This window comes from Pygoscelis adeliae, unplaced genomic scaffold (genome assembly GCF_000699105.1).
Source record: "Pygoscelis adeliae isolate BGI_AS28 unplaced genomic scaffold, ASM69910v1 Scaffold49, whole genome shotgun sequence".
Lineage (NCBI taxonomy): Eukaryota > Metazoa > Chordata > Aves > Sphenisciformes > Spheniscidae > Pygoscelis > Pygoscelis adeliae.
In genome coordinates, this window is record NW_008825545.1 from 3,241 (window position 1) to 23,718 (window position 20,478).

Consider the following 20,478-nt stretch of genomic DNA (forward strand, 5'->3'; position numbering starts at 1 on the left):
AGTCACCATCCCTGGAAGTATTTAAAAAACGTGTAGATGCAGCACTTAGGGACATGGTTTAGTGGGCATGGTGGTGTTGGGTTGATGGTTGGACTCGATGATCTTGGAGGTCTCTTCCAACCTTAATGATTCTATGATTCTATGAAATCAGAACAGTTCTGATACTTTACAAAACCCAATTTCTCTACACATGGAGGAACCCGTTTTCCAAAAAGTAGATCAGCCATCTCTGCCTCCAAAATACTGTTATTAAAAGAACATAATTACCGAATGAGCTAATTATTGGTGTTTTTCTTCTTTTTCAATGCGAAGTTTTCCGTGTGCTGTGTTTATGCCAAGAGGTACTTAATACAAGGCATCTTTTTCATTTCTAATCATGAAATAACAATAATGCAGTAGAACAAACCTGTTTCCTGTTGCTTCCTGTCTTTGTATTTTGCACTTGACTCTTGAATTAAGAAGCCACCCTTGTCTATGTTTCATCAGTTTCACTAGATTTTCATAATTCATTTCACTTTGGCATTTGCATGCCCTTGCAGTTTGCTTTAGCTATTATTCTGGTCCGCATTATCATAGTGTCCGGGTGCTTGTGTAGTTGCTTTGGGGTTCCATCTCTAGAGGGGAATTTTTGAGTTGCCCAACAATATTTTTTTGATCTTTGGAAAACATTAAAACACTTTCACACATTACTTCTTCTCCTATGCAGATGATCTGTACGTCACCGATATTCCACTCAGCTCCTCATGTAAGGGCTAAATTTGGAAGTAAATATTATTCAGATCTCTTTTTTAGGACTATCTGCATGGCTGAATTTCATTTATTGTATTTTGATGAATACATTCTTTTAAATTCAGATCTAACCTTCCCTCAAATCTTAACATAATACAAAGCAACATTATAATATGGAGACATACCTCTAGGTACAAATACAAGCATTTTAATTTCCTTCCAGGTGTTTTCTGTTTTCTCACAGAGCTCTCTTGAGCACAGGAAGAAACGCTCCTAGTGATGTCTAGCAGTACAGTCACTATAAATAAGCTCTCCTTCCAATAATGTTACCACCATACTGCATGGCCATCACATGGCTCATTATTGAGGAAACATTCCTCTATAGGAGCAGCCTAAGGGATTTCATTTAGGTGTTTCTGCACCTTCTCTGTAACAGTTGCCATTTCTGGAATAACCTTCTCCAACAGACTTCAACATGTCAACCAAGTAGGAGTAGGGATCTTTCTCTCCTGAATAACCTGGGCAGGCGTTACAAGTCTTTAAGCTTCAGATTGCTGGTAAGTGAACTTCAGCATACCAGCTAATTTTAGAAGAGCCAATGTTTATTACGTACAGGGAATATAGTTCTGTAAATTTATATATACACTAGGAAAGTGCATTACTAATTTATTGATTCTGCAGATCCAAAATATATGCAGTTCAAGCAGCAGTCCTGCAAGGGAAAAAGACCCAAATTGTGCACACGGGGACACCTGCAGCTGCCCTTACATTGCAGTTACCCCTGGGGGGAACCCATTGCCTATCAGTCTTTGAAACTGCTTATCTACATCTCACCCATTACGATTAATCCTTGTAGAGTATGGGCCAGTAAAACTTACTAGTGGCAGTGGTTTCCTGTCTCATTTCTTTAGGGACTTTCTTTTCAAGATTTTTGTCTTAAACAGGACAAGTGGTTTCAGAGAGTGGGCAAAAAAGGCTATACCTTACCTTGTTGATCATGGAGAAATTTGTACCTTAGGAAGACTTCATGGGCATGGAACCTATATTCAGATTTGGAAAGAATATTCCCTAAGAAAGGTAAAGGTATTGTCTTTTTGTTTTGATAAAAGTAATAATTCTTAATAACAAGCTTGCTAAGTTAAGGCTTAGTTTGATGAATGTTTTCATCTCTTATTCATGAGTAAACTCAGTGAGTTAAATAGGACTATATGACTACAGTTGATACACAAAAGTAATTTCAGGAATCCATCCTCATGCTGTACTAATTTCTAACCTTTGAATACCCTTTAAATAAAGTAGTCGAAATAAACCAGTTAAATTAAGGGAGTTTTTCCTTTGGCTGTGAATTAATTTGGGTATTAGCCAACATTTGTTAAAATCACATTCAAAGCAGAGGGTTACATATTCCTTGTGGACTGTGTGACTGAGACGGAAAACCTGTATACTGTTTAGATAATGTTATACTTCCTTAGACTACATTTTCAACCTCAGTAACATGAATGTTTTTTGTTCTTTTTTTCCAGAGAGAAGAGGATCCAGGACATTTCTTCTTTTCCATTTAAAAATTGCTGAAAAACTACTAAATAAATTATTTCTGTTTCTCAAAATAAACAGTTTGCTACCTGCTTTCTTGTGCAATCCTTTTAGTACCCAAGATGAATAAGGCATGTGTGTCTGATTGCTTACATGTACGTGACACAATGTAAGGAGAGCAGTATGATAAGGACTACCCTTGTCAAATACTGGCATTTATTGCTGAATTCAGGGAGTTTCTCATTTGTCTTGGCAGTTAGAAACTTGTGTTCTGACACCTGATGGGCAGAGATTCAGAGATTCTCCCTAAACACTGAATTTCTCCTTAGGGTCAGGTGGAGAGGACCATACAAGGAGTCCTTCAGAGAACTTGACTGGAATGCCAGCTTTTCTTCATAGGCAGGTTGGGCACCAGCATGAGGATGATTTAGCAGCCCTCTTCAAGAGGGCAGAAAGCCAATTGCTAGGAAGCACTAGGCCCAGGGTGAGTCTGTAGTACATTTAACTCAGTAAGTATACTTGTCAATATACTTACCTGATACTTAACTCGGGTCTCCAGCATGAGGGTTTAGGCACTTGTCTGGGAGCTGGGAGATCCGGCCTGTTCAGCAGCACCTAAGCACCACTTCTGCTGCCTATACCCAATATAAGGCCATGGTGGTCAGGCTGAATGTTTACTTCTAGATCCTGGAAGAATTTTTTTGCACAAGAGGCATACTTACCTTTGTCTTGGCGTAGCAAGCACAAGAATTTTCATCTTTTTTCATTTTTGAATTATGTTTTCTGAAAACTGGGTTCCTTTTTTTTTTTCTGTCTGCAGTTAGAAAATTGTGCTATTCCTTCGGCATTACTGAATTATTGCACTAGAATCCTGAAATCATGCACTTCAGTTGGAAGATAAATGAGGTGTGGTTTCTTTTTCCAGAGTAAATTCTAAAAGCTGGAGGTCACAGGAGACATACACAATTTATTATTATGGCTTATATTTTGCTTTGGGTGAATATACTTTATTTCACTGGGGATACGGTAGGTGTGAAAAGTCATTTGCCCTTTTATATAGGGGCATATACTGTTTATTACTAAAATCTTCCTTTCTTACTTTTTAATATCTACCAAAAGCATTGTAAATGTGTTGTCCATATTTATTTAAATAACTTTTGCTCATAATATTTTAGAAGCTTGAAACCGGCCCCCCTACAGCATCAGTTCTTCAGAGAGAGATGCACATTGCCAAATTTTATGCACTGTGAGTAATCCCATTGGCTTCAGAGGAACTGCCCAATGCATGAAGTCACTTAAGTCTTTTTAGGAGCAGGTCTAATTTTTTACAGTGTTGAATACTAAGAGATTGGCATTGTTATCTTTATTTTGAAGGAGCAAGTGAATGTGTTAGATGCAATTCACTCACTTCCCCAGGAGGACTTGTAAAAACTTAACTTTGCAAAGGTACTGGAGAGTGGTACATACCTAGCAGCTTCACCACGTCTTCTCGACAGTGTCATTTCTGCATGCTGTACACCAGCTCACATTTTTTTGCAAGGGTTTTTTTTTTATAGCTAGGCAAACACACACACATGCGCACGCTCACACACACACGCACACAGCCTCCTTGGTGAGCTGTGCTGTTGATATCTCTTCCTTCAATTAAGATGCAATACTGGGGCCTGAGCTCTAGCCACTTGTGTTGCAATGATAGCCATGTTTTACCTAATGTGTTCCTCATGCAACTGGCCACTGCATTCATTCTTGGAAATGGCCATTTCTCAAAAGTGAAAAAAATTACTCCTGCATGAATCGACTATTCTTGTTGAACGTGACCTAAAAAAAAAAAACAAGTTCACCTTGAGGACAATCAGACATTGGAGAAGGTTCCACAGGTGGTTTATGTAGTCTCCATCTTTAGAGGTTTTCAGGCTGAGAAAGGCCTAATCAAACTGGTCTGAACTGAGTCTTGACCCTGCTTTGAGTGGGACGTGGGACTTGGTAACTTCTGAGGTTCCTTCCAGCATTTCCATGATTCTGCATCTGGGTATAACTTCAGGGAATGGTCTAGAACAGCAGTTACCAGATTTTTCCATTGGTAACACCATTTCCAGATCTGAGATTGATTTTTGCAGGGGGAAATTTCACAGAGCTTCCAACCCCAAACCTCAGCACCCCAGCCCCTTGCTTGAGGAATTTCAGAACTCACAGTGTTGTGTCTCCTGTGTGAAATTAAGCAGGATCTATTTATCTAACATATTTTCACGCCTAGCACTTACAGCCCGACAAACAGTGTTTAAATCAGGGCCTCTTGAAGAGGGCAGTTGAACGTATGCTGAAATATATGGAGGTTGGGGAACACCCCAAAGGAGGTGGCTGACCTTGGATTGGGAACAGCAGGAGGGAGCCCACAAGCATTTCTTGGAGCCTTTACTAACAGGCAGCAGACTCGGCAGCTCCTAGCTTTCATACCTTGCCTTCACTCCTTTCCATGCTGTTTAGATTCTTTGTAAAGAGTTCTCTGAGCACAGCCCCTTCCTTCATCCCTCTCCCTACCTTGGCTATCTTCTCGCAACCACGTACTCTCTTTCATTCCCTTAAAGTATGCCCTTTGTACCACAATACTTCTTGCAAGTCATTTTTCACCATTTAAGTAGTACTTAAACTGATGGGATGAGATGGTACAGAATGGAGCATGTGAAAAAACTTAGCTGTCAAGGAATTTTAATTTTTCAAGTGGCATAACCCAATCAATTATATTACACAACTGACTAAGTAATTCTGTGTTGATTATTTCCTCTTCTTTGCACATCCAAAAAATAGTGAGCTGTCTCTCATACCTTATCCATGAGACTAGTTTTGTGGACTTCTAGAAGCTACTTACATGCACAGTGAGCAGGATAAAATGTATTTATGTACAACTGTTGAAAACATCTGATGTAGTGCTCCTGTGATCATCTAATAGTATTGGAAAAAGGGAAGCTAAGCTTCCAGGTTCCTAGTATGCATCTTTATACTCAAGCCGGTATAAGATCAAGTATGACATACTTTATAATATATTAACATCAAGGACTTTTTTCCCAATGTAGTAATTATTTCTGCACGGCATTAGCACAGGGTTACTTAGTCTCTTAAAAATTATTCAAAAGGAACATTTGCTGGGAATGTAGGTAAGTATTACTGAAGACAGAATTTGTTCTTAGGTATTGCTAGTGATTTGTTTCTGAAACTGTGTTGAACTTCATATTCTGGCATGCAGTTAACGCATTTGTGTAGGTGGACCTAAGGGCAGACCTGCAGACTTCGAACTTACTGAGATTTTACTCTGAGCATCAGAACTAAAAATCTCGCAGTAAGCCTATCACATTTAATGCAAAAAAGTTGAGTTTAGTATTCCAGCCACCAATAACAATGGCAGGTCAGTTATCTTACTGGTTTTTTTGCCTTTGATACAGATGCACACGTGCAAATCACAGATACATGTCCATCATGAGCCACCTTTTCATTATTGTTTGGAACTGGCAAAAGATTATTTTGGAGATTATGACCTTGCTCTCTGGTTTTTTTGGTAGGAGTTTCTGTCTCCTGGGCTCACAGGAATGTAATATCAAGGAGAGTGGAGGGATAGATTATATTGATGGGCTTAAGCCTAGACAACATTGAGAAGACGACCAATCTGCTCAGCCGTAATAATGTCTCCTAAGCTTTTAAAAAATTTTTCCTTACAGCATCTTACTCTATTGTCTTTTCCTACACAGTTGAGCAGTTATACCACATGCAATTAAACTGCGGAGTCTTGGGAAAAAGCTGCATTTCATGGTGGCTGGAGTGGTTATATGAAAAAGAAACTTCCTAAACTGCTTGAGGATTTTCAGGGTGAAATAAGAATATCGGTAGAAACTTTCTGTATTTATGAATATAAAGTTAAAAGCAAATACATTTTTTTTTATATTGCATGACCCAATGTCAGAGCTATGATTTTAACATTGTTACAGCCTTTTTTTAATGCTACTTACCTATCAGGAGAATATTGTAAAATAAAAAAATACATCTGCTGTGCCTTCTTGAAACTGTGCATGAAGTAGGGCCCTCGCAGCTAGAGTGAGCTGTACGTGTGAGAACAACTTGTTACTCCCCCATCCTCATCAGATCTGCATGTTGAGATCCAGCTATATGTTACTACCATCTTTCATAACAAACAAGATTAGTTATTGACATGATGCTTTTCTTTTTCATTTATTCCTGATTGACACAGATTGCAGTAGAGGAGAAACGGGTCCGTACTCTACTATGATGGGATCAAACACCTTCGTGGTGTTAAATGCCAGGTTAAATGCAAAGTAAAATGCTGGCATCGCCTAAGAAGGAGCATTCACAAAAGCCAACTCAAACCTGGTGGGCGTCTTGCTTGGCAGCCTCTTGTGAATGAAGAGAGACAGGTTCCTCCAGGCGATAGCTAAGTTAGTCTTTTGCTTTGAATCATTGTCTGGAAGGGTATTCCTCTCTTCTCCATTGTCTGGACCATTTTCTGGATGAATGAGCTGATGCTATGCTTTGTGAGTCAAGTCCTGTGCTGAGAAGGTTAAGCTAAATTCCTCTGTGGAGTAACTTTATGAGAATTAGTGGTGTTCACTGACAGTTGAGTATGGCTCAAACATATTAGAAGATACCATTTGAATAAAATTGCATTGTAACCCCACTGCCCCCACTTCAATCAGTTATAAGAAATCCTGCTGACTTCACTGAGGACAGGGTTTCAGCTGAAGGGTCTTGGGATTTACATGGCATATAATGAAAGTCATGTCGATTTCACAAATATGCAAAGAAAATATTAGACTAGCATCAACAAATAACAAAACATTGAATAAGAATGGGACACCATGCTCAGCTAACCCAATAAATTAGAGATCTCTCACAACTTACCAGGCAACGGGAGCAGCTTAAAAAATGTTTAACAGAGGAAAAGCAAACAAATTCCTGTAAAATGACATTTGCTTTCTTTACTGGGCTGGGCAGCCCCATTTTTGAAGTAGCCTCTAATGAAGCTGTTCAGTCCAAACTGGAGTTGTGAAGCTCTTCAGACTTTTTTCAGTGAAGCAGTGACAATGGACAGAGTGCAGAGTTAGTCTGTAAGTGATCTGTCCGACATAAATGTAAATTTTAAGATGTTTTGATTTGTTTCTCTTTTTATTTATAAAATATATATTTGATTGTTGTTGTATATATACAATTTTGGCAGAAGTCACCTTAGCTTTCAGGTCTCAGTGAAGAGAACTGAAGAGAACTGTTCACAGTTTGTTTGGTAGTAGCAACTGATACATGAATCAAAAAATAATCCTTATGGATGATCTGTATGAATACTTGTTGCTGTCTTCCCAAGTATTCATTGTGCTCGGAGAAATTAACCCATGTATGTCACAGGAAACTAGGTTTCATATTGGCAGGTTCTACTGAGCTTAGGGACACCCAATTAAAAATATTTCTGCTTATGAGAAACGCACCGTGCTTCTTTGCCTTCTTTTTCCCCATGGGAACATTTTCATACAGGAATCTACTTTGTCTCCTGGGAAATCATACAGTAAATCTTTGATAGTAGGAGTTGTAATTTTTTATATGCATCCCTTCATGGGTAGGGTTGGGACGGCATGTAATTACCAAAAACAAGTGAGCATTTTTCGCGTAACACATGGCTGTAAATACACAAAAATAGTCTAACTGGGAAGCTGTGTAACATTAGAGTGCTTTAAGCTCTCCTCTGAGGTCGAAGTTAGATCATTTTAAAATATTCTTCAAAAGTGATTTTAAAGAATTTGCAGGGCTTACTCACTTTACATGCTGTCTTGGGTAGCATCATTTATTCTATCAACTCTGTTTAAATTGGTTGTATTTTTAGAAAAGAATCCTCACTGAATCACTTTTTAAAACAAAACAATTTTTGTGCGGTCCTCAGCATGTAGATCTCTGTAGGTCACAGGACAGGTTTACACCTCAACATTTTACCAAAGAACTAGTAAATGCTTTTGATTTGCTTGCATATGAGAAGTAGTTGGTCAAGTAAGGAGTGCTCTGTTAAGCCAAAAGGATTAGGGGTTTTTGCCTGCCTGTTAATTTTTAATATTTTATTTATTGTTGTCAAACGACATAATATTTTATTACTTCTCTTCATGATTTGTGTTATTAAGAGAACAGTACCACCACTCCCTTCCAGTGAGCTGTTCTCGATCTGAATTGTAGACTGCGTTCAGAACTGGAGCAAGCTTGGTATTCGTGAGCAATTCTTAATTCAAGAGAACATGCCTTCTTCCTGTGGGTCTCATTTTAGGAAGTTTTTTAAAGGTAGACCAGAAGACTGTAAAATATTTTCCCTTTGCTCTACCCGCCAAAACATGAAAATATGGTCTTCCTCTTCGTAGAGGGTGTTTTGATAATGGTCATTGTTCTTTGAGCAATTAATAGTATTCTAGCTTTCACAAGTTTTTCTGTCTTACTTTCATGTATTGCTAGAAAAATGCAATTGTATAAGAATATAACTTACCTACTGAGTCAAGACAAAAGTCCTTTTTAGCCCAACATCCTGTCTCTGATGATGGGAAAAAGTAAATGCTTAGGAAGGAGTATTAAAACAGATAAGCATATGGTGTTACTTCCTTTGATAAACCCTTCCACCCTCCAGCAGCCTGTGGCTTAAACATGTCCTGAGAGAAAAATTGCATCACTATCTGTGTATTCAATAATTCTTGCTATACTTTTTCTTCCATTACTTTGTCTGATTGCTTTCTTGATCCACAGTATTTGTTTCTTCCATAATAAGGTATGACAGCAAGTTCCACCATTTAATTGCACATTGTGTAAAAAACAATGTTACAGTTTCAAATGTAGAATTAAATTTTCATAGTGATAAATACAGTTAACACACCAGATTCTGTCCTGGTCAGTCACACTTTAATTCAAGAGTGTTAGCGGGGAGGGATACAGTTGACTAAATGCTTGTATGTCTTTAAGTTTCATTTTTATCTACCATATCCAGTGAGTGGACTTTGTTAATAAAGATTAAAAACATTGTCTTCAGCTACATCTAACTTTTTTCTATTTAGAAGAATATTTAGCTGGGATGAACCTTAAATTTCACCTAAATGAGCCTTTCAGCATTTGCACATAACATCCTCAGCTACTGTATAGTGGATATCAGGTCTTTTAGCTTTACAGAGTTTAGGTCACAGTTGCTTAGCATATTGTTCTCAGAGAGGTAATTAAACCAAAATATGTATTTCTTGCTGACGTTTCTAGCTCAGGTTCATTCTAAAACTTTGAGGTAAATAGTTTTGCCTGGGGGCTTTGTGAAGATGTGTGCAGGCTGAGCTGTCTAATAGACATGGAGGGCTTAACGGTCATGTAAAGATACAGTAAAATAAAATTGATATAATTTGAAATGTTTATTTTCCAGAGCTCCTTTTGTAGGTTAAATGCACAGCAGTGACTTTTCTCTCTGTTATACAGAGGAGCCAATATACTGTTATACACCACACAACTTCACCCGCGATCAAGCCTTGTATGCCAGAGGATATTGTTGGACAGAATTAAAAGATGCCTTGCCAGGAGTTGATGCCAGCCACTGGCCCTCCTTGTTTGAGCATAAGTTCCTACCTTATGCACTGCTGGCTTTTGCTGGGATAATGTACATTCCAGCTCTGGGCTGGGAATTTCTGGCCTCCACCCGACTGACTTCAGAGCTTAATTTTTTGCTTCAGGAGATCGATAACTGCTACCACCGTGCAGCTGAAGGGCGGGCACCAAAAATAGAGAAACAGATTCAGTCCAAAGGCCCGGGGATCACCGAGAGAGAGAAGAGAGAAATCATTGAGAATGCAGAGAAGGAAAAAAGCCCTGAACAGAACTTGTTTGAGAAATACCTGGAAAGAAGAGGACGAAGTAACTTCTTAGCTAAGCTTTACCTTGCGAGACATTTGTTCATCATCTTTTTAAGCATCATACCAATTACATACTTATCCACCTACTATGCTACACAGAAGCAAAATGAATTTACATGTGCACTAGGAGAGCCTCCAGACAAAACGAGCAGCTCCAAATTGCACATCAGAGTGAACTGTAAACTGCCATCAGTCCAGCTCCAGCGGATTATTGCTGGTGTAGATATCGTTCTCCTCTGCTTCATGAACTTGATAATCCTCATCAACTTAATTCACCTCTTCATATTTCGCAAGTCCAACTTCATATTTGATAAACTGAACAAAGTTGGAATAAAGACCAAGAAACAGTGGCAGAAGTCCCAGTTTTGTGATATCAATATTTTGGCTATGTTTTGTAATGAAAATCGGGACCACATAAAATCATTGAACCGTCTGGATTTTATTACAAATGAAAGCGATCTGATGTATGACAATGTGGTACGCCAGCTGCTTGCAGCGTTGGCCCAGTCCAATCATGATGCCACTCCAACCATGCGTGATTCAGGGATCCAAACGATAGACCCAAGCGTTGATCCAGCAGACATTGATGCTAATGAGCAGCTCATCATTAAGAGACCAAGGAAGAAGATGAAATGGATCCCGACCACCAATCCTCTTCCTCAGCCATTCAAGGAACAGTTAGCCATTATGAAGGTTGAAAACCACAAACCTGAAAAACCGAAGCCTATGCGGAGAAAAACAGCAACAGACAGCCTTATAGCTCCTTTGTTAGAGTCTGCTGCAAAAACCTCACAGCAATCATCCGCTCATAAAACCGAGCCAAACACCATCCCAAGCACAAGCAGTGAAAAAAAACACACACGACACTTTTCCTTGGATGTTCATCCGTATATACTTAGTAGCAAAAAACCCAAGCCAGAGATTCAAGCCATCCCCTCGATGCCTACGTCAAAAAGCCAAGAGGGTGGATTTCTAAACCAGGAAGAGAATGTCATAGTACACGTTACCTCCTCTCTCAAAGGTACAGTATGCCATAATGCCCGTACCACCTCCACAGACCATAATTTGCATAGCGATCTTCAGAAACTCAAAGCTTATCTGAACTGTTTGACCGACCTTGCTAGATTTTGGGATAGCTAATAATCTTAGGGCTTGCAGGCCTCAGTGATAGGGGTTCTCTCTCTTTATCAGTTATATGGAGGTTAAGAGCGGTACGAAACAGCCTGCAGGCTGTTGGTGCAGGTAATTTTTCAGATGTCAGCAGGTTTTCACAATTATGAATGTGGTCATGCCTTGCCCAGAAAATGAGGAGGGTTTGGCCTCCGTGATACCCTTCGTGCTCTACCAGCACCTAGCACATTTCAAACCTGCCTTATTGTCAAGTCATACGGAAACTGCCATGGTAGATGACCAGTACTCCGACCAGTAATAGCCACTTCTTAGGAGCGTGTGAGAAACTGTGCAAATGGCAGTTAAAGCTCCCTGTAGAAAAAATTCTCTTTAACTACCAATTCTTAGGGGTTGGCATGTGTTTGTCACCTAGGAAATCACGACTCAGATCATTGATATTGTTCTTCACACAAGAGACGTTTTAAATTGCCCTTTGTCTCATGTGGACCAGAGGATGGATGGTCTGAAGTGTAGGTGCTGGTCGGGGATTCAGGAATTCTGCCATTCCCTTCCTGTGTGGCCTCTCTTTCTGTGCCTCAGTTCCCAGTGCGTGTCTTGGAAATCCTGTCTTTTTCTTACCTCAAAGGAGTGTTTCAAATATATCAATAGCTGTTAGGTGCTAGAGTCATGGGGAAAGCCATGTGAGCACTAAGAAAAGTGATAGATCCAGTAGATAAACTGATAGACAGATAGGTATCTTCTTGTTTATTTTTGTAAGCTACTGACGTAAGAAAGAAGCACTGTGCACTTGAAGTTACAGAAAGATTTGTATGTACTTAAAGCAATGGCTCTCATCTCATTACAAGCCAAGACCTCCCTCTGGGCTTCGACAGACTGACAGCTACCGTCACCCCACTGCCCAGCAAAGAAGTGATTTGAGGTATAAAAGTTTCTGTCACTTCCAAATCCTTATGCTCCTTAGAGCCCTACAACTCCCCAGTGTGCATGTGAGCTATTCTACAGCATTCCTTATCCAGTCACCTGCTCTGATTTCAACTCCTCAAAACTACTGGGGTTTTCTGGTCTCAATTACTTTCATCTAAATTAGTGCTTGAATATTTTAAGGGCAAAAAATAATTACTGTAGTTTTGGGGCTCTGTTACTCCCCATTCCCATTAAAAATTTTCAGCTTTGCTTTTGAGTTAGACCTACATTGCAGTCCATCAGGTAAGGCAGACTTATAATTTCTGGAAAGAGACATCAGTTAATGTCAAATTGCTGAGTCCTTTCTAAAGACAAGTGGCTTACAATGTGTAACCACTATTTTTTCCCATTGAAAATATCAGTGCTTTTTGTATTCCATCCTGTGGATTTCAACATTCATAACGTTTGTCAAAACATTAAATCATAACATTTATAAAACACGTGCCAGACTGTAGAGGAGAATAAAAGGTACTTTTCAGTTGTTTTTTGTTCATTTTACGAAAATACCATTCACGTAAGGAAGCATGAGCATGCATAAAAAAGAGCAAGATTTACAAAACCCATTTGTTGTTTTTCCTATTTCCCTGAGCTTAGAACCCTGTTGTTTTGAAACAGTCCTGTTGGATTTCTCAAAGGGTCCCAAGAAAATTCATTTTTGGGTCCACTCCTGCTCCCACTGAAATCAGTGGCAAAACTGCCCTTGACTTTTATTGGCTCAGGACACTGCTCTGTGATGGACTGGAAGGGTGAAAGACTACTTGTCTTTTAACTGGCTGTTTTGTTTTCTTCTAGACACCCCTCATCCTGCAAAAGAGATCCTATACTCATCTGAGACATCCAGAACTGTGCCTGCGGCCGGGGCTTTTGTCACATGTAACCACAACCACATAGCCACAACTGCTGCTGCAACAAGTATGACTTTGAACCAAGTCAAGCCAGAGCCAGCACCTGCACTGAACTGCAACCCAGCCCACCCTTTGCTGCACATCAACACACTGTACGAGGATCACGAGGAGGAAGTTTCAAACATAATAGACAATGGTATTCACTCACCAACTGACACCGGGGAAATTCTCTCCATCCCTACCCCAAAGCAGATAAGGTTGGCAACATTTGATGAACCAATGGCAATCGTGAGCTCGGTGGAGTACTGAAGACCCTGGGCTGCACGGCTGCGCCCTCATGGCCAGGCCCAGGACCACTGCAGTGTGGACCATGGTCCCCCCAACGATGCAATTCACTGCATGAGCATGGAGAGTTTTCACACAGCCTATAGCTTTTGGTAATAACACCAAACGGTTTTTCAGGATCACATCATGAGCACTGTCAGTCATTTGCAAAATAGAATAAAGAAAATCTGGTGGAAATAGACCTTTAACACCAAGACAACCATTAGCTCTAGCTCTAAACTATAGCTTCCTTATTTAAATGGGGATTAGCACAATTTATGAACATTAAGAGTCTGATGGCATGCCACAGTAATTTTAGTGAGTGTTTAAATCCTTTGCATTCAGAATCACTGATTAAAGTTAAAACAACGTGGAGGTGAGGTATACTTTTTTAATGGCAGCATTTAAATAAGAGTTTTTTTCTAAGCGGAGAGGATTTTTTTTAATTCAGGATTATGAAAAAGTTATATGCAAGCAAAATTTTTGTTTGTTTGTTTCTTTAGCTCACTAATGTTGGGCTTGATGGAGACTTAGCTGAAAGGGCCTTACTACCACCAGCATTTAAGTGCAAAAAGATTGATACACTTAATCTCTTGCATTTATAAATGAAAATACCTGAGGTATGCCCCGCCCTTTAACACGCTTATATGTTTGATGGAAGATGATGAAATGAAGAGTTTATTTTTTTAAATATATTTTACCATGGGAAAAATTACTTTAATAACTTTTCAAACCAGGTGTTGCTTTTAACAAAATGTGTAGAAGAGAGTCATTGTAGCTGCTTATTTTTTCATAGTGTATTTATGAACCAGGTTAGAAACTTTCATGGGTGCTTCACTGATACGAAAAATCTTACGAAGGTCGTTACAAAATACCTTACAAAATATGAAACCAGCAAAACTGTTTTCAAATAATACACAGTTAAGAAGTCTATGAATTTAGGTCTGCAGATGTGGCTAGTCCTTGATTCAGCAAACACTTAAGGCCATGGATGGCACTGAAACGACTCATATGTCTAAAGCTAAGCACACACTAAAATGGCTTTGCTGGATCTGGGCTCTAGTGCAGGCAGACAATAATCCTGCAGTATGTGCTATCACTCTGATTCAATATTTGCCTTCCTTGGCTCAAAGCACATCTTCATGCCCATCTTCCTATAACTACGGTATGTGTGATTTAATAGAAAACTCTAGTATAACTAAAACATCTATTAAAAGTGTATCATGCAATAACCATTCTCAGCAAAATTATAGTGAAACAAAAAGTGACTGTGTTAAAATAATGTTCCTAGCTGCATTCAGAATTATGGACTATGTATGTTTGCTTCAAAATTATGTATAATGGTAGAAAAAATATGCAGCACAAATATGGGACTGAAATCTTGAATTTCTTTTTAATTTATTACCTCAGACATGGATATATGATACCAATATTTAATGAAAATAGCACTGAAAATAAATAACTATTATTCTGCATAGTTTAATGTGTAGTACTTCCTAGCTTAGTTACATACAAGTGGGATTTTATTATAATCAGTAGGCAGGACATGTAAAGCCACCATTCTCCCCTACATTACTTCAGTTATGCCCAACCTTTTTGGCCTGAACAGCCAAATACCAAAAAGGCAGCAAGCCACAGGGCACGTACCGCAGACAGGGGAGGGGGCGTTGAGGACAGCTGAAGGACCTGGCTGTAACACCCCGAGGTCTCGGCGTGGCGTGGGGCAGCGTGGATCTGATGGGGGACATGGAGCTCGGTCTGGGACAGCTGGGAGATGATGGCTGCAACGGCTCCTGCTGGCTTGTCTCCTTCCAGCCCTGGGGACATCGATGTTCCCCCGCAGCCTGCAGCAGAGCTGTCTGCATGAGGCAACCGTGGGAAGTGCAGGGATTTGAGCAGTTTACACGCTGCCTGTGGCTCCAGGGCCATAGGATGGTCACCCCTCTTCTAACCTGCTCGAACCCAAGCTGTGCAGGGTGTTCAGCATCACTGCCTGCGTGACTGATAAACTGGTGTGACTTTTTAAATAACAAATCTGCACCTGCATAGCCAGGGCCTCATTCTACCCCAGGTACAGCAGGAAGCTTTCTGCTGCAAGGCAGCCTAGGAGTGGAGCATCACCCATGACAGGACTGCAAGCAAGGTCTCTGCCCGGCCTGATGGGTAACTGCCATCCATTCAGAGTCACCCAAAAACAATGGCATATAGAGACTTTGGAGGTGAGCCGAATGCCCCGCTACATCCTATTCACTTAGATGAATACTGTAGTTAGAATTATTTTTTCGGGCAAATTAAAACCATTATAGTTCAGTACTTGTTAAACACCAATAAATAATTAGAAAATATATGGAAAATTGCCTTAAGAAAATCAGGAACCTGTTAATAAAAGCAGAGTGAAAGAATAGGACCCTCAGGGCAGATTTAGAGAGATGTAACTCCCTTATGCCACTGTACTTTCAGTTGCCGGAAGGCAGCGTGGTGAATTTCTTCCTGGTTGCAGCAGCTCAGCTGACGTTACAAATACATGGGGAAATCCTTGGGGTTGCCTGTTCGCTCTCCACCTGGTATCACACATTGAGCAATATGTCAACCGTACGGGTCTGTAGCTAAAGTGATATACCAATATATGTATATACCAGTATCGGGCAAAGCAGACTATGTCTAAAAACTAAGGATCGGAACTTTGTGTAGTACATTGAAAATAGCAACATTCAATAACTAGAGGGATTTTCATTATGCAGAAGATGCAGGGCTGGGTTCTCGGGCAGGTACACGTACCGATCTAATGAGGGTGGTGTTTCCCAGGAAGGGTTGCCCACTAAGGTGCACATGTCCCCTGTTCATTCAAGAGCAGGACTCAAGTCTGGACACACTGTCATTCTCCGTGATACTGCTGGTTTCTATTGATTTAGGATCTGTTGGTGCCCTTGTAGAAATCAGTATCAGACTTGACGGGACCAACTTAAAGAAAGAAAGAAAGGAAAGCATATAGCTTTCCTCATCCCTGGGACAAGCTAAACTCGGAGAACACCCACTTTACTCGTCTTTATGTGTTGGGTTACAGGAGCGTTGCACCATGCTCTTTCACAAGCCGGAGGCTGCGGATGTCGGGCACCCAGCTCTGAGTGTTAACACGCTCACTGCTTGCTAAGGGCAGGATGGTGGCCCAGATATGGTATTTCACTGACCAAGCAAGCAGAGAGCGAGTGCAGCTTAGTCTTGGCTGATGTGGGGCAGATAACTGATGCAGGCACATAGCAAACGCTGTGTTGCTGAACTGAACGGAAAATGGTAGTGTCCTACCCACTGAGAGGAACTTACCTAAACTGAATGACCAAAGATGAGAAAGATGAGACACAGCCTCCTTTTTAAATGTCTCTTCAGCCTGAATTGCATTAGCATCCCCATCTGTCTAGTCTCTGCCTAATGATTTCAGCTTGACAGATCAGATGACTCATTCTCCAAGGCTGATTTCCCATTTACTTCACTGGGAAAACGACCACATGTTGAGAGCACAGAAACCTCTTTCTTCAGGGTACTCTTACTCAGAGTACATCTACAACCAAACAGGAGAGACCAGTGTGTCGGAAGCATCTTTTGAGCTATATTTCAGCTGTCCAAACCCAGCAGGAGATCAGTCATTTCTGTCTCACAGCCAGCTAGAGAAGTGCTCTGTTAGGATATTTTTAGTGCAATAATGCTTTTTAGTATTGATGTTACTAACATTTAGCTGTACTGAGTAAACGTGCACATACACACACACAGATTTATATATCTCAACTGTATACCTACAAATTCTATATATACATGTAAGTATGTATCTGTTGCATACAAATGTTCATCTTCTCTACTTTGCTTTGTAAATAAGCTATACTTAGTAATTTCTTTTCGTTTCCCATTATCATGCATTAGGTCCAACTCAGCAACATGTTAGGTGTCTTTCTGACTCTGCTGGGATTTTCTGATGCTCGGCATGCTGGTGAGGATGCTCTGTTCCCTGCAGAGTCAGGTGTGCTGGGTAGTTTATATTCTGATATTGGCAGTGAGTCAGGCCCTGATCTTGGGAGCCCTTTTCTGTGCCGTGCTTCCTATGACTCCTTGGCACCAAAACACAGGACAGAATCTATCTCTGTGCTGGGAATGTGGTTAGTATAGCTGACAGCTATTTTGCACATCCTTTATATCTCCAGAGCTGGCTCCCAAAGCCAGCGTTGGACCCTGAGGCAAGCAAAGCAGAGTTGAAGTTCCTCTCGCTTGTCCCTTGTTACCAGCCACCAGGTTATCTGCCAGTTAAAAGTACGGCAGGGATAGTGCTCACAGGCTCTATGTCTGTAAGAGGGGGATGCTGCACTGAGGGTATTTCATCTCTAGCTTTAAGAAAGCTTGTCACTGCCCTTTCGGGCTTGCATCAAAAGGGCCACTAATGAAAAGCTAAGTCTGAGAGCGAGAGCTCAGGCTCCTAAAGCCACTGACTCAGTGAAAACTGAAGACAGCCTTAAACTCACTTGACCTAGTGCTGTGTAGGGGAAAATTCTTCCCGTCATATCACAGTCATAGAAGGGTATTAATAGGAATAGTGAAAACCCAGCTTTAACCTTTCTGTTAGAGGGTTCAAGAAGCTCTAGAAGAGCTCATCATCGTTGTCACCAGCTTATGGATGCAGACACGGAAGCACAGGAAAGTGAAACAATTTGTCCCAAAGCTACTTAGGCTGTGTCTAAACTATCAAATCTAAAGGTGAGAACAAGCCATAGGTGGGGCACTGCCCTACTTGCCAGCGTTAAGCGAGTGAGGATGGTTTTGGGTGCTGCAGGAAAGCTCTCTGAATTCTCCTAGCAGAAAATGTTTTGGTTTTTTTTTTATTCAGCCAGAAACATTGTGGAATATTGATCAAGGAATGTTTTGCTTTAAAGAAACAACGGATTTTCTCATTAAAATCATTCTGCTAAAATACAAGCCACAGAGTACACTGGGAGTTTTAAACAAGACAATTATTTTTCAGACACCTTCCAATATTTTCTGGCTTTTAATGAGGAATATTCCACTCAGTCTGTAAACAGACTGTAACTAATGGAAAAACATTCTATATGCATTATTTACAAGCAACAAATTTTCAGCTTTTGCTATTCTCTGAACAGTTTTAAAGCGTTTCTTAGCTGTTTTGCAACATTGTACAAACTGAAAAATTTATGAATGACTCTACCACACTGGTGAGGAACTCAGAGCTCTGCAGGTCAGAGTCAAGGAAATGCTGGCCCGCCAATCCTGTTGTCCTCAGTGGTTATTGATGCTTCTGACTTAATGCTTTTACTGACTTGCTATTTGTTCACAGAATGAATTTGCCCAGAGTCAGAGCCAGCTTAAGCTGAAAGAAGAAGCTGTTGGGCCTCCTGCTGGGCTCGAGAGCAAAGAAGTTTACTGGCTCTTTTGGTTAACTACAAATAATTTTGCTTTATAATCTCAGGGCTCATAGCATTCACCAGTCTTGCTTTCCAAAAACACATCCAAGGAGCGCACAGAATACAATAAATCCCTGGAAGAGGAATGCTTGATTCACAAGCAAAAATCCCTGGGAGAGGAATGCATGATTCACAAGAAAAATCTGATGTCTTGCATGAAATGAGACAGAAAACCACCCCATATCCTCCAGGGCAGGTGCCTGCCTGTAAAGAAAAATTACATGCTTAAAAGATTATACCGGTTTTTGCCCTTAGAGCTTTCATACTATGTCAATAAATAAGTTTACTGCAGTTATTGCTCTGGGATAACAATCCTGTGCCCAGACCCTGGGGCGCACAGCAGAGGAGACAGATGGGCACACTTTGTTACTGAGGGAAAGATCTGCGGGCAGTTCGGGAACTTCTTTTGCAAAGTGATGGATGTGTTCATCCATGCAAACTTGGAAAAAGGAAGTGCCAGAATGGGGGCTAAGAAAACTCTGTACTATTTATCTTCTATGTACAGTCCTGCGGACTTCACATTGACAGATTTATCCTGTTATTGGAAAGGCCTAAACAATGTAAAGGAGTGTCTAGAAGTATGGAAGAAATGAATAGCCTGGAGAAGAGAAGGCTCCGGGGAGACCTTATTGCAGCCTTTGAATACTTAAAGAGGGCTTATAAGAAAGCTGGAGACAGACTTCGTAATAGGGTCTGTAGCAATAGGACAAGGGGTAATGGTTTTAAACTGAAAAAGGGTGGATTCAGACTAGATATAAGCAAGAAATAGTCCAAAACAACAGATGAGAGCCTGAGGAACCAGGTATCCCAGCAGAGCAAAGGGATGCTTCAGATAACAACAAGAGCGGCAGAAGAGTCAAAGAAGCTTCTGGGAGAAGCTTTACATATCATGAGAATGACTCCAAGGCAGTGGCAGAGAATATTGTAATGCCTGGGAAGAAGACATTGAGTGAGGGGCCACAAAGACGATGGAGGTACTGGAGCACACCTCCTAGGAGGAAAAGCCGAGAGAGCTGGGACATTGTATGTAATCTTTCAGCTAGGCAGGTGGCGGCTGTAAAAGGGACAGCATTCAACACACCTAAGGTCTCTGCCATCGTGCAGACCCCTGACTCCAGGTTTCCTAGCAGCCTGGCTGCTCTCCTGGAAACTCCTCTCAGACCACGTGAAATTAAGGGACTCTCTGTTGCGGAAAGAGAGCATCAACCTGGGAAAATCCAGCAATAAAATATATATACAGAAATGTATTTTCCCCTCTATATCCCAGCATCTTTGCAAAAGTCTGTTTAACTCTTTTTCCCACAGATTTGTCAGAATGTCCCACAGCAGCAGCCAAAGTATTCCTCTGCAAGCCTGTCTTTAGTTATAAGAGTTGCTGGCTTGGCCTGCCACTACCTAATTTGCTCTAAATCATCAGTTTCTACTCAAGTGCTGGGGAGGCCTGGTCTCCTGCCATAAGTCCTTTTGTTTAAACAAAGTCTCATATTACAGTAACCACAGGATAGGAACCAAGGGCAGATCCAAGAGCAAAGTCTTGGAAAGAGACACTTGGACATAAAGCAAGTGCTATTTAATTTCCTTATT

The 20,478-nt window shown here is 40.6% G+C and overlaps 1 protein-coding gene across 1 annotated transcript; it reads left to right on the plus strand.

Annotated features, from left to right (window-relative positions):
- The first annotated feature begins 9,707 nt into the window (after positions 1 to 9,707).
- Positions 9,708 to 14,900, plus strand: PANX2 (pannexin 2). Its single transcript, XM_009332024.1, has 2 exons — positions 9,708 to 11,193; positions 13,059 to 14,900. The coding sequence occupies exons 1-2, from the start codon at positions 9,708 to 9,710 to the stop codon at positions 13,418 to 13,420; spliced, it is 1,848 nt and encodes a 615-aa protein (XP_009330299.1). The 3' UTR covers positions 13,421 to 14,900.
- The last annotated feature ends 5,578 nt before the right edge of the window (positions 14,901 to 20,478 follow it).